General features: G+C 32.3%; 2 protein-coding genes across 7 annotated transcripts in view; one reads left to right on the top strand and one right to left on the bottom strand.

The window, feature by feature from the left end:
* Positions 1-15,066, bottom strand: part of nudC (nuclear distribution C, dynein complex regulator) — an 87,616-nt gene that overhangs the window by 3,473 nt on the left and 69,077 nt on the right. The window lies entirely within an intron of this gene.
* On the top strand, positions 6,151-13,603 carry LOC136775729 (uncharacterized). Of its 5 annotated transcripts, XM_066730760.1 has the most exons (8): positions 9,997-10,592; positions 11,097-11,212; positions 11,546-11,697; positions 11,777-12,042; positions 12,138-12,370; positions 12,480-12,827; positions 13,010-13,140; positions 13,261-13,603. In XM_066730760.1, the coding sequence occupies exons 2-8, from the start codon at positions 11,146-11,148 to the stop codon at positions 13,600-13,602; spliced, it is 1,539 nt and encodes a 512-aa protein (XP_066586857.1). In that variant the 5' UTR covers positions 9,997-10,592; positions 11,097-11,145; the 3' UTR covers position 13,603. The 5 variants fall into 5 exon arrangements, 1 of the variants encoding a protein (XP_066586857.1); XR_010822981.1 differs by lacking the exons at positions 11,097-11,212; positions 11,546-11,697; positions 11,777-12,042; ... (1 more) ...; positions 12,480-12,827; positions 13,261-13,603 and adding exons at positions 6,151-6,782; positions 6,949-7,663; positions 8,203-8,614 and having other exon boundaries at positions 8,681-10,592; positions 13,010-13,120; XR_010822980.1 differs by lacking the exons at positions 11,097-11,212; positions 11,546-11,697; positions 11,777-12,042; ... (1 more) ...; positions 12,480-12,827; positions 13,261-13,603 and adding exons at positions 6,151-6,782; positions 6,949-7,297; positions 7,558-7,663 and having other exon boundaries at positions 8,203-10,592; positions 13,010-13,120.

Consider the following 15,066-nt stretch of genomic DNA (forward strand, 5'->3'; position numbering starts at 1 on the left):
TGATGAACGATTACGAATCCTTTTCTCGTCTCATGGAAGAAAAAAGATATCGATAAATAACAATCATTCGTACAATGTATGATACTCACAGCGATCGAAGCAATCATAATAGAAGCTTAATGAATATAATTGAATTGCCAGCATCGTAGCCATTTAATTGGCCGCTAATCAATCGGACAAGATTGCTAGGATATTTCTCTAATTTTTTCACTTTTTTTCTCTTCTTTCTTTCCTGCTCCTGCTTTTGTGTGGTTTTTTATTTTCACGTGGCTCGTAATCCGTGTAACGGGTAGCAGAAATCGATGCGTAATTCTGACGAAGGATTAAAGATTAAGTATGAGGCGTCGATAATTTTCTTGGAAGATCCGGTGGAGATCTCAGGTCGTAGACATTGAAAGGACGCATCGATGTTGCAATTAATCCCTGTGAGAAGCCGCGCAGTCACGGATGACATCGATACGCGTCGCGTAAGCGATCGTTTTGCGCGGCCGAGGGGAGCTGAAAGTGCATGCTGCTCAAGAGATACTGCGACCAATCGCAGAACGATCCTAGGCGGTTCATGCAAATTAATCGCTTCAAAATCGGGGAGAAAAAAATAAGAGAAACACAGAGATAATACTCTCGATGAGAAAACACGTACAGTACGATGAAGAATGATGATAATAGTGGGGGATTATAAAAAGAATGTAAGATTATGCACTTGCAGAAAGCTGGATATTTAATTGAGCGAATTGAATATAGTCTTAGATCGAAAGAAATATGTTTCCACCTATTTATTCGTAGATTAAAACTTTGCATAAAATCTGGTGCCGTTAAACTAAATCTGATAAGGAAAAGTACTCGCGATATGATCAACGTGATGTAATCAGTTTAAGCGAATACTAATAAGAATCATGAAACTTTCCTCATGACTCGATCTTTTATCACACAATTTATTGAATGAAAAATATCGATTTTGAGCCAGTGGATCGTAGTATAAATACGATGGTGATTAAACTAATGAAGAGTTTTCAAACTTCTTTTGCAATACGGGAGGGAGGTTGCCAGTAAGGTTCGAATTTGCTAAAACAGGTGGTTAGAAAAATAGTAACTCGTTAATGCATGTAGAACGTCAGGCTTATAATGTACGTAGCTGCATGATGACTGATGACGCCGGTCTCGTGTTAGAAGTTAAGAGTTGTCCTTGGATTTCGTAGAACAAAAGGATGAAACTGAGGCTAAGGTAGTGTACCGATGAAAGATAGTGTCAACTCGTGCAATTCATTACATCCATAGAGAGTACCAATAATTATAGATGCATATTACATTTTTCAGTGAAACTTGTAAGACTATTCTGAGGTTTAAGCGAGCCTTGATAAAAGATAATTCAATTAAATAATTTGAGCTCGATTAGGCAGTTATCTAATGTACATTATTATTATTATATAATAGAATAGAAAAACAAAGTATTTGAGGAAATCCTATAGAGAATCGGTAGGTGGTATGATAATTATCATAATTTCTTGATATTTATAGATGAGGTAAAATTAGATGAAAAGCGGATGACATACGGGAAGTGTTGTGAACGAAGTAAAAATGAGTTTGGCGAAGAATTTGTGGAATTTTTACCAAAAATCTTACGTAGTATCAATACGTGTTTGCACGATACGTGCGATATATATATATATGTGTATATTGGTCGGTAGTGAGTAACGAAAGAACTATTCGATTGCGCAACGTTGACGGTGCGCGGGGCCGATCCTTAGTATCAAGGATTCCGATGAAGCGCCAAATAAATCGGTTCTCGGCTGGCTCGATGCAGCCTTCGATCGTGTCGGTTGGACTACGATCGACAAGAACGACGATACTCCAATGTCATCGACGGTGTCAGTTGGAATTTTACTTGGCACCGAGCACTCAGAAATCCCCCCCCCCTCCCATCTTCACTCACCCTCTCTCTCTCTCTCTTATCAAATACATATACACATCAATTTTTTTCTTCTGATATAACGAGTTTGCAACGAACACTGTTTCTTTGCAAAAATTGCTCATCTATAAACAGGAATTTACCATTTCTCCTTCATTTTCCTTTATCCCCTGTTCTCACTTTGACTACTCGCCTTCTTTTCTCTTTACCTTCCATTATTCCTCGAAAGGGAACAAACTCCTACAAGATTGAACGATTCTTCGAATGATCCCATTCTAATGGGAATTTGCTAAAATAATATAAATTAACAAGTCGCGACATTCATGTAGTTTAGGAAGCATTAAAAGATGGGAATTATACTAGCAATTTGTAATTCACTTCTGAGCAGTAACATTTAAAAGTTTTTAAAATGGTAAGGGTTGTGGTCTTTTCTGCTCTCATTTGTAATAATTTTTTAATTATAATAAATGCAAGCTTATAGAGTCATCAAAATATAAACATAATAAAGATACGGAGTGGAATTTGGTAACAGACTTTATTAGCAGCAGTTAGCTATTGAATAAAAAAACCTTCTGGAATAACTAATTGAAGTATCGTTTGAATATAGGAAGAATCGTAAGGTTAGTGCAACTAAAATTACCATCGAGGTCTACTCGAGTATCTCGAGTGGTTTTTACGTCCTCTAAGTAGAGTTTTGCGTTGTCTCATCGCGTAACATCGATGCTTTTTTATGATATGAATATTAAAGCAGCACTACGGAGCAGCCTTGACTTAACCTAATCAATGCGAAGACACGGTGAGATCGTGGCTGTATCCTCAGAATGATATCCGAATTACACGGAGCCCTCCGAATTGTTTGCTCTCATGCTAAATTTGAGTGCTCATTTCATTCTCAAGAAACATAAAAAATAATCTTGCTCCTTCCACCAATAAATCAGTCCTTTCGTGATCAAATGCTTCGATAAGTTGAACAAACATTTAACTTAGTCGATATAGTCAATTAACGTGAAATTTATCCTCTACGTAAAATTAAATCAAATTCATTTCGTGCTGTATAATATTAAACTATCAATTGCAAATGTCTAACGGTCAAAGCGTAAGAAAAACCGAAAACCTGACGATTTAACGAAATATTTTTATCGTCTAGTTGAAGGCAATCTTATATCATCGGCCATTAAGTAGAGAGACATTCGCGATTAGTAGCTCATCCAGCCCTTTGCATTTTAACATATATGTTAATGGATCCTGCGAATGGCACAAAGAAAGAAGTGCGAGAAAATGGAGCTGATTTCAGATGATAATTATCTCGACTAGTGCAGCTTTGAATGTCGTTTCATTCACCAGAAGTGGTTATTACTGTGCGGTAGTGATGGCATCCGATCATTTGAGCCTTCTTTCTTATTCCACTCGTGCATTTATTACTCTCGAGTCGATGACAGGGATTTCATTGTCGTTTCTATAGTAACAACTTCAAGGAAGGAATAACGATGAGCCAGATAATTGACTATGGCTAGTAGAGTGCTTCTTATTAGTCACATATCCTCTTCTGATATCCACTCACTAATGGAGATCCGATTTTACCTGCAACGGTACATATATATTTACCGAATTTAATATTCCAATTTTCTTAATATGTTTTTGCATAAAATGGAGATTTCCTAGAGTATCATACTCAATAGGAAATATTTCCTCGTCCATATATCAATTCTCCATGAACCAATCGTGAAACGGTTGAAGTAATTTAGTATGACAATGATAGGTGATAGATGATCATAGGGAAGAGAGATGAGAATGGGTATAAGGACAAAATTAGCGCAGCAAACCGGTAGGATAAGAGGGGATGGGACAAGGGGAGAAGTTCCGATGTAGAATCGAATCGGCCGAAAACAAGAATTACGCAACGAGGCGAGCAAGACAAGAAATTGCATGAGAGCTCGACGCAGAATTCCGATTTTACGCAGATTAAATTTTATGCAAGGTTATCCCTCCGAGTCTCGGAGATTCAACAGGCGAGCCTCCGCACAGCTGACATTATCAAGCAAATCCGTGCACTAGCTCACGATTTTTAATATTAACAGTTATAATATAATATGCTACCAGATTGAATCGAAGAAAAAGAGTAGCTTAATTTTTTCAGTCACAGCCTATTTATTTTTCACCTATTGTCTTTTGTTGCAAAGAGGTTTAGTTTAAGATACACGACAAATTTGCATTTTTAATTTAACAATCTTCTCACAGCAATAAAAATTACATTGTTGTTTTTCAACCTTATTCCAATTTACTGGGCGAAAAACCAACTAAATTTAATTTCGGCATAAAAATTAAATTCGATCGCTCCAAAATACTGAAGGCCATTTTCAAAACATACAAAATGATAGAGTTTTTACAATTTCTAAAACTAAAAGTGTTATAAAATCAAATATAAAATCCTCTAGTTGCACAGATAGAAACTCAATTAGTTTATTGATTCATGCGTGAAATTTTTTCTTACGAGATAATATATGCAGTATTTTACAATTACGCAAGTTACACAATGTCTTATGCTTGTGAATGTTCTTATATTATATCAAGTGGACTTGTATAAACAACAATTTTTTATGACATTTTAATGGTAAGAAAAATTTCCTCGCCCTTGGCGCCCGGTTAAGGATGAAGATAGGGGGAAAGGGAAAGGGGCAGGTGGCCAAGTGTGACTGTAAAAATTCCAAGGGGCCCCCTGGACCGGTTCCCGAAAAATTGGCGCCGAGTTGACCACGCTTCGGGTCAAAGAACGGCCTTGCCTCTCCTCCGCCACTTCTCCTCACGTTTTTAGCGTCCTCGCCCCTCTCCCACCCACTCTTTCCCGTCATACATATCCCCTCTCCACATCCTCCTTTTTCTCGATCCGCCAGTTTGACGCCTCGGTCCGATTCGACAGTGGCGTAATGAGAAAAAAAGCTTCGATTCTTATGCTATAATATTTAGTACTCATTCTTCTTTATTACTACATTGCGTTGCGCATCATCCTCGTCTCGTCTTCGATCCGCCTCTCAATCTGTTACAGGAGCCCCTTTGCATCTATGGCAGAATCTTATTTGTTAAATATAACCATATTTATATATACTGTAAAAGACCCATATCGCTTGGTCGGACTAAATAAATAAAAATTTTGATTTTCCGCAAAACTTGCACTGAGCGAAAAAATCGTTTGGATTTAATAAATGCGTTTGTTTAGATTTTCATTTATTTGAATCTAATAATTTTCATTATAATCAAGCGAATAATAAATTTAAATAAATAAATTTGTTTATGTCAAATATACGATACAATTGAATTAAAGAAATATGCAAATTTAATAAATTCAAAAAAATATTTAATTCAAATGAAAACTTTTTTTATTTGATTGAAATAAAGTGATTCATTTAGAAGGCAATTTTCACGGCGAAAAAATAATATTTTCATTTAAATATTTATTTATTTGCTTCAAACAACAAAATTATTAGTATTATGAATATATTTAAGTGATAAATATTTGAACTAGATAAATCAATATTTCTTTGTGTGAAATCATTGTGTTATTGAATGAATTAAATATGTTTTCTCTTCAACTAAATATATGATCACAAGGCAAAAGTAACTTTTTATTTAATTTCAAATTAATATTCATTTAATAGAAAAGAAAAATTATTTGGCTGAAAATTAATTTTGTTAAAATTAGGAAACAATATATTTCTTACTTCTAAATATATATTTGCTTCGATTAATGAAACTTAATACTCGTATGAAATAACTGGAAAACATTGTCATAAATTTCTGTATTCAATAACACATATTTTTGAAACAAAAAATTTTATTATTTACATCAAGCGAACAATTGTGGAATGTAAATATTTTTGGTTTACATCAAATGAACTTTGAACTCAATGTAAGACAACAGTTATACTTAATCAAAAACATATATATATTGAATTAAAACATATTGCATTTGTTTGCAACTACTATATGTTTAATTCAAACGAAAGGAACAATTGCTTTAAAATATTACATTTACTGCATATAAACTTATATTCGTTTAGTGAGAATTAATATTTGTTTAAACCAAAATCTTTTTAAATTTGTTTCAAATGAAATCAGTTTATTTCCACAAAATAAACGCGAAGTTTATATTTCAAACGAATAGTTTTAATTTTAATTGATTATTTATTTTCGTTACGAGTAAATTCAAATATTTCTTAATTATAAATATATTTAATATTTCCCTGAAATATTTTTTTTAATTTAGAGATAATATTTGTTTGATTTTCATTTAAAAGCTATTTGAATCAAACAAACTGAAATGTAAATGAATGATTTCACATTAATTCCGAACAATTCTTATATGAAAGTTACCTCCAAACGATCACTTTCCGAACCTACGGAAATTTCCCCTCCCTAACCCCTCAATCGAGCTTGCAAGACTCGCTAGTTACTATTGTTGCTAGCCGCGACTCGTCGGTTTATTTGAGAGGAGTGGGGAAGTCCCGAAAAACTCCATACTGTATAAGCACATGATGAGTCGCCGGCCTACCATTTTCTGTACGAAATATTAATTAATAAAATGAAAAGTGAATAAAAATTGCGACGCAGTATCTTGTGAGTTAGAGTAAAGAAATGAGAGAGAGAAAAAGAGAGAAGTTTTACAGTGAACAAAGAACTCTACATTTTTTACTAGCTACTTCAACTACGCAGTTAATAAACAGCTCTTGCTTTGGAAAAGCACTCTTGGTACCAATTGGGAAGTATTTATTGTTTTCAATAGTGGGATAACCCTCAATATTCCCTCGTTAGTACTATTTGCTAAAAGATTGAAGTTAAAGGAGGAGAAGGCAACAAGTTATTGGCGACAACAGTTAAAATCGTAAGTAATTAATATATTCGTAGCAACGTTTGTGCGTTTCGGCCGGCATTATCGTAATAGCAGTAAACGGTTATTTCAAATGTGGTAAACCGCAATCTTTTAAAAAAAAATAGCTTCCCAATAACTTCTTGATCATTATGTTATATCTAATAACCTAATATTTCAGATTCTTTCCAATTAAATAGTTTTTCTGGGAAGAAAGTGACTTAAAGAGTGAGCTACATAATATTCCAGCCTCAGTGTAACAATAAAGGGAGAAGAACGATTCTGTACATATTCACTAGCTGGAATAACCACAAACACTTATTATTGCATTTAGCATTGGAAAGGTATTTGTTCTAACCTGGGAAGTATTTATTATAATTAATAGTGGGATAGCCCTAAATACTTCCAACGTTGGTATAATTACTATAAAATTCCAAGCCAAGTTAAAAGGGAAGAGGATAGTAATTATTACTTGGTATATAACAATTGGAATTAGTGATTTCATCATTTCTATTAAATATATATAAATAGTGAGTCTTCGATATAATACTTTTATTGTGCTATTGCTGGGTTACGCATGACCAATGCTGTCAAATTGTTTAGAAGAGAGTTCGCTATTTAAAAGTTTATAGTTTTTGTATGACATTGTTCTTGTTCCAAGTCTTATAAACAGTTTCAGTTATGCATGAGTTTGCCAGTCAAAAAAACCATAAAGTATATTATAATTTAAATAAATAAATACATACACAGTATGCATATGTGTGGATACGAATAACAAAATATATTTCAGGAAATAAATTTATAATCAGCGCAAGAAGGATAAAGTGTTGAAGTAAATGAATAAAATTTATTTCATTATCAATTATTGAGCTGCGCAGTTTATTAATGACATAAAGGTAATATTAGTTTTTTGCTACAATTAATTCATTTACAATTATACCCAACATTACTTGATAATTTGTATAAAAACATGTATTTTTGTATAAATAGAAACCAAAACTCTAATATTTTTGGTATTTCCTAGAAACGTCTGAGTTTAAATCTTTACTGCTAATGGAAGTATGAATATAGATAAAGAAAGTAGCACTATTATTAAGAAGGATATACTTGCACTGAACAAACGTCATGTTTTTAAAATACATTTTTGCTGATATTACACACCGTGAACATTGTTATTTAGTGTTAGATATATTATTTGCATTTTGTTACATTTCAATGGAATAAAATTGTTGTGGCTATTTATTCACATAAAAGATTTATTTCAATTGAATTAATTTTTTCAAGCGTGTATTTGTCAAAAAAATACAAACACAACATGGCTTTTGTAATAATCATCGTTTTAACAATTTATTATAATTTCGGTAAATTCGATAGTAGCTTTCTGATGCTTCAGTGTAACTATATATTGATATTCAATAGATAAAACTTATTACAGATTGTGGATCTTTGAATGTTATCACCTTAGTAAGGAAGTGACTAACGGCATATTTGCATTAACGTGCAGTGCAATTGGATAAATAGCTACATGGAGATAGCAGGACAATGTTCTGGAGAGGGCCCGGAATCAAGGAGGCTGTATGTAACCCGTCTGAATCCGAAAACGAAAAAGCTGCATCTCCTTAAACTCTTCAGTCAGTACGGAGCAATTCATGTCGTGGTTCTAAGGAAAGCAACCGGTAATACAGCATTTATCACATTTCGGACACCAGAAGAGACATCGGCAGCATTGAAAGCTGTACAAGATGTGCCACTGATAGTACACAATCGAAAAATACGTGTCTTACGGGCTGATCTGTGGCACGACCTAAATTTGATCGTACCACAAAAGATATTGGGCTCTTCTCCCGGTACTTTTGAACGTTGCAATTTACCGGAAGAACGAAAGTTGCCGGAGGATATTATTGCAATAATAGGTACCTATCTACCATTTGCAGATCGGTCACGGATGGAAATTGTATGTCGTAGCTGGCGAGAAGGTATGAGAAAATCTATGAGGGAAATAACTGAGCTAAAGCTAAATGACTCTCGTTGGGAAGACAAGAAAGTGACGAAGGAGGCATTCTATTGGTTAGTTCAACGCTGTGGGCCCTATTTACGCAAAGTAAACGTAGATTCGTCATTGTGTACTAATTTCCAACCTCAGTTAATATCTATATTGGTGAAGACAGCCAAGGTATTAGAAGAGCTGTGCCTAACTTCTGTTACTATACGGTCCAATGCTATACGAGAGTTAGCCGGCGGAATAAGATCTTTGAAGATCTTAAAATTGGGAGCTTGTGAAGGTCAAATAGATATGGATCTGCGCATAGCTTTTACAAATTGTGAATTGACACATTTTGCTTCTCTTGGTAAAAATATTACAGGATTTTGCCTGTTGGGTCTGATATATAGTCTTGAGGAGTTGCGTCTGGAAGAATCCCATGTGAGAAGCCATCATCTTACCATTGCTATTACATCATTTTCTAAACTTAGAGCCCTGTATATAGTACGGCCAAAACAATTTGAGAACTCTATTATACATGCCCTGGTCAATAATGAAATACTGGGTGACACTATGAAGATCTTACATTTAAATTATTGTAACCCAAAACTTGAAGCAATAGACGATATGAATATCGAAGATGATGATGACGATGGAAATATATTGGATTACTTTGAGATACCGCTCAATAATTTGAATGCCAAGATTTCAATACCAAGGAGATTTGTAAATATAACTGATTTGTCCCTTCAGTTTTGTGGATGGGTTGACAATATGTTCATATGGGAGATTGGTCAATTTATGCCTAAACTGGAACATTTAGATATAGCAGGTTGTACAAATATTAGAGAACAATTCGCTCTAGACCCTTTGGGAAGACTCAAACGACTCGAAACATTAAACATGTCTCTACTTCACATAAGTGTTGGTGGCTACTTTCTCGTGCGTTTGCCTAAATTAAAAATGTTAATATGCCGTGAAAACATAGGGATTACAAATGAAGATACGTGTGGTGTAATACAGGACTGTTTATGTCTTCAAACTTTGGATGTTGAGGGATGTCCTAATGTCGGAAGACCAACAGTCGATTTCATCAAACGAGTACTCGGAAATGCTCCTGAGCGTAAAGTACGTGTGTACCTCGGAGGTACAGCTGCAAGGCCTTATCGAAAGGATCGTCGTCTTATGAATGTCGAAATCATTTACAACCAAGGGTTTCTTGGTTCCTTTGTTCCCCTTAGACGGCGATAATATTAACGGAAAAGTAAATTTTAAGTTCCATGTATATATTTCTAATAAAGTTTTCATATAAATAAAATCGAAGCACATCAATGCTAATAGCTTGCTATTATGGGATATCCCTAAGCATTTATGTTCTATGATTATAGTGTTTAATTCGAATAAGTTATTATAAAGAGAGAAGCAAAAATTAATTTTTTTTTCAAGCAAATACTTACTTATCTTATATTTAACTCGTATTAATTTAATACATTCTTTATGCCAAACGTAAAATTTAAACAAGTTTACAAGTTATCCATTACATTTTCATTCTGTGCGTCTGCAATAAAACAAAGTATAACCAGCAATACACATTTGAAAAGTTAGCGCCATCTAGTTGTTGGGAAAGTAATTGTTTCGACGAAACTCGGCTTTCTTCGGATCCTTTCGGGAGCATTGTAGAAGAGTACAACGAAAAGAGACAAGCACAACAGAAGGAAGGGCAGTGTGGAACATCTACCACTTGTGTGTAATGTTGCAGCGTATTTGAATCCTGTAATTGTGTTTGGATATTAGGACTCAGTGAAAGTTAGAGGATCATCTAATCAGCGCATATAGAGAAATCCGTAAGTGTTTCATCATTTAATCCATTATTGATACCTTTTAATAATTTACTGTTTTCTAATAATAGTTAAGTATGTAAGGTCAAGTTATACTTTTCACTTTCTTGCATAAACTTTCTTATGCATGTTAATTTGCTCAAAAGTAGAGACCAAAAAGATAATTATGAAGAAAAATAAATTCAATAGTTTATTTATAGAAATTATTTTTCTTAATGCTATTGTGTTGAAACAGTTGATCAAAATGTATATACTAAGAAATATTAATACTGCTTCATGGCATCTCTCAGAGCTTACTTTTTATTTGAATTTTCTTCATTTGTTTACTTTACAAAAAGCAGTATGCGTTACTATTATGCAAATATGACTAGTCCGTTGGACGGCCTATACAAATAATACTACGAAATATTGAAAACAATATATAATGGCGATCGTAAATAAGGGGCCACATTTTTTTAATGTTTTTCGAAACATCCACTAATAATGCGTGAAAATATATTTACATTGCAGATAAATATATTATTATAAATATTAAAAATTTAATTGCAAAGTAAGAGCAATGGACGACTTTACAAAAGAATTGCTAAGGAATTGGGGGCTGCAAGATCTCATACAGACGTTTGCAGGTACTTAATAACAAAGCTTTAGTATTTATACTGTTCTATAATTACCATTTTTTCCAATACAATGTTATCAGTAATAGATTTCAAACATAGTAATATTTGATGTCAAATAATAGATGCAGTAATGCAGGAGGTATTCCCTCAGACTTTATAAAGGCTAACAAAATCCTTATGCATTACTGGGTATGTTATTTTTCTTTAAATACTCACTATGTGCATTTACAGAAAATACAATCTAGTTAAAAATTACACTTGTATGTACTAGTAAAATTAATATTTCCAAAAGAGGTCTAACAATATACGTTAGACGGTAATTTGCAAATTATTTAATTGCAGATAATGAGATAACTGAGAAATCGTTACAAAATTTAAATGATGATTTAATTAAAGAACTTATACCTAAAATTGGTGTACGAATTATTTTCGTGGAAAAGTGGAAAGAGGCATACAAGAATAATGTAGTACTGAAAGAAACTTCTCACTCTCAGGTATCCTATTAAATTATTAATCATTTTGCATAGAAAAACACTCAATGTACTACATATTCAATTTTTACATATAAAATAGGAAAGAATTGAAACATATAGTAAAAGCTCGTGCGAAACTACAAATTCTACTGATTCGGATATTGAAAAAGATGATTTTCCAAGACAAAACACCTTCATAGGCGATTTTAATATTAATAAAGAAAATAAAGTTCATTCTATATTGAACAAATCTCTGAAGGGACGCGCTATTTTAAAATCTTATAAAACAAAAAAGGTTTTAACAAGTAAAAACAGGAATGTAATTGTCGATTTGATTATTCCGGAAATTCTTAAAACTTCAAACAGGTAACCAATTAATAAATTTATTTTTCCTTTAACTTTTTTTCTTTTTTCCTTTAAGTGTAGTGATTATCAATTAATGCTTATTCCTTTCATGTAAGTAAATTGAGTTCTACTGATTTATCCAATGTAAGCGACAGTATTGTTGAAATTTTTCCTAATGAAGAAAAGGAAGTTTATTTCGTACCGGCTATAAAAAAAAAATGTTCAGGTTTTAAAAAATCCATTCCCTGTCGTGGTAAGCTGGTAAATAAGTACCGAAATTGTCTCCATCAATTTAAGATGTTAACTAATGTTGACGACAGCACAAAAGACGTTGTTACAGAAGTTGAAGGTATTTCGTAGTAAAAATAATTTGTTGGACAAGTAAAATTAATAAAAAAAAATTATACTATCAAAATGTGAATCCCTACCAATACTAAACGAAATTATTACAAGTTTAGATTTAGCAGATGAGCATAAAAGCAAGGAATGGCTAAAGAGAAATTTGGCACCTTGGAATATGGTGGAATTCAATTGGGAATGTTCTTACATGTTAAGACGAAATGAATTTTTACATGATGATGCTACAATTGAGAAAATGATTGAGGATTGGCCTATTCTAAAACATCCCCATGCATATAAATTAATCAAATTTGATTTTAATAAGCTACAAATAACAGATTCATTTTTATCTCTGACTGCATGGAAAACTTTTGTTTCGTTGTTACAATTGATTCGGTCAATGGATAAGAAGGATACTGAAACCCAACAATTAAATAATTTATTAAAATTCAATAATTTGAATGACGGTGAGATTAATGTAGCCCTTCATAATTAGTTTTTCTTCGAAAATGCAATTCTTCTTTTAATTTAATTTTTAATCTATTGTTTTCCAACTTTCTAATGTAATGACATGTTGCAGCCCCCATTCTTTAAGTAGATCGTGAAATAGTCTATATTATGAAAGGCATTATGAAATTTTAATTTTCAGATTCTATGGTTATCATTACATTATTTTTATTACCTCACGTTTTACCACCTCGTGGAAGGGTACGTTGCGCGAAAAAAAATTGGAAACCATCCATTGACGAGTGCAGGAAAAGTATCATAAATCATGTAACGGTAAGGACATTTGCAAAATACAAATATTAACATCTTTTAACATTCGTAATAGGAATAAAAATTGTGAAATGCTGAAAAAAAAAGTATTTTTTTGTTTAATTCAATTTTAATTATTTTCAGATTGCAGGTGATATTAACTTATTGATAGAAAAAAGACGAGATGCAATGAAAGAATATAAAATACCGTTGCAGCCATCGATAATTGTATTAGGTTCAACATTGACAAAAGTTGAGAAAATTTATATAACTCTTGATGACATTTTGTACGAAGTATCATCTGCACTTGATGCTGTTAACATCTGCTTCCAATTATTTTTTGTACTGAATATCAAGTATCCTCCAGAGAGTCAACACATTTGGGAATTGATACAATACTACTTTTTCCAAATTAAGACTAAATTCGATAAGTATATTCCCTTCGTAACTGAATTAATGAACGATATGAAGAATATATCTGAGTAAATGTCCTAAAAATTGATATTTTAATTTGAATGGTTTCGTACATGTAAGCATTAGAAAGATAGTTATTTTGCTATAACAAATTGAATAAAGTTAGTAGTAATACTACACAAAAATTACTATTTTAAATAGCGTAGCTATTTGTGGGATGTTCCCTGTAAAAATATATATAGTAATTTTCGTGACATCATAAATTGCGTCCAAGAAGGTGATACGAATTAATGAAAAATCGTATTATAAATGTGATAAATATAAATTTAAGTTTTACCAATTTTAGATAAATTGCACGCTACCATTAATAGCCTTGGCGTACTATAAACAATTCACATTTAATGCTATAAAATTATTTCTTTATCCATTTTATAACGAGCAACTTTAAAACAGCTTAAATTGTAGGAGTGTAGAAAATACGTTATTTCTAATGTTGCTATTATTATAAAATTAAATAGGGTGGTGTATGAAAATTACTATTGTAAATAGCCTTGCTATTTGTGGGATCTTCCCTATAACAGTATAGAAATTATTCTGACATTAACAAATTGCGTCCACTAACGAAATATGAATTTATAATGAAACATTAAAAGTTGATAAATATAATGTCAAATTTTACTACAGATTCTACTTTTCCGCGTAACCATTTATTTACCTCGTGAGCTTTTAATGATTAATCTGTAATAATATAAAATGTTTCTTTGTCCATTTTGTAACGAGGAGCTTCAAAATAACTTAAGATTCAGGCAACATGTGAAGCTGTTTCATAATAGTTTGCGCTACGAAGCTTGTAATTGCAAAATTGAGAATTGCAGTCGAACTTTCCATTCTATTTATTCGTATGAAAAGCATTTTCAAAATAAACATCAACGTTATAGAACAATAGATTCAGCGAGTGAAATGGTTACACCTTGCCTTCAACATAATTCTGTAGACATCAATAATGAAATAGAAGCTGAATTTAATGAGATTGATTCGTCACATATCATTGATGTTGTCCGAAATATTTCTGTTAACACTAATAAAAATTCTGTTTCTGACCAAATTTCAAAAAATATATATTTGTTTGTTGCAAAATTTTATAGTTTCTGTAAAATGTCGAGAAGCATTACTACGGAAGTTATTGAAAGTTTGTTTGATTTATATAAGGGCACATTTAGTAATTTATTACAAGAGATATCTTTATATGGCAATGTATCTTATCAAATTAAAATTTCAGAATTGACGAATATCGTACAGACAATTTTTAATTCTTTAAAGTCTGAATACCTTATTTTCAAATATTTTAAGGAATATGGTACTTATATAGCACCAGTGTCACATAAAGTTGACAGCTACATGAAATCTGTCAGAATGAAGGGAAAGAATAATGTAATTTTTAAAGATATAACCATAGAAGCAATTCCAATGAAACCTGTATTAATACAATTTTTAGAATTGCCTAACGTTTTTGATACAATATCTTCTGAATATCGA

This window comes from Prorops nasuta, unplaced genomic scaffold, assembly GCF_024137725.1.
Source record: "Prorops nasuta isolate Cenicafe-Biocafe unplaced genomic scaffold, Cenicafe_Pnas_1.2 PNAS00008, whole genome shotgun sequence".
NCBI lineage: Eukaryota > Metazoa > Arthropoda > Insecta > Hymenoptera > Bethylidae > Prorops > Prorops nasuta.

Bases quoted from the DNA above. Each gene is read 5' to 3' on its own strand.
- LOC136775729 (XM_066730760.1), top strand. From the start codon at position 11,146: ATGGACGACTTTACAAAAGAATTGCTAAGGAATTGGGGGCTGCAAGAT. The intron at 12,043-12,137 runs GTAACCAATTAA...CTTTCATGTAAG, and splicing joins ATTCTTAAAACTTCAAACAG to TAAATTGAGTTCTACTGATT. The intron at 12,828-13,009 runs GTGAGATTAATG...TTTAATTTTCAG, and splicing joins ATTCAATAATTTGAATGACG to ATTCTATGGTTATCATTACA.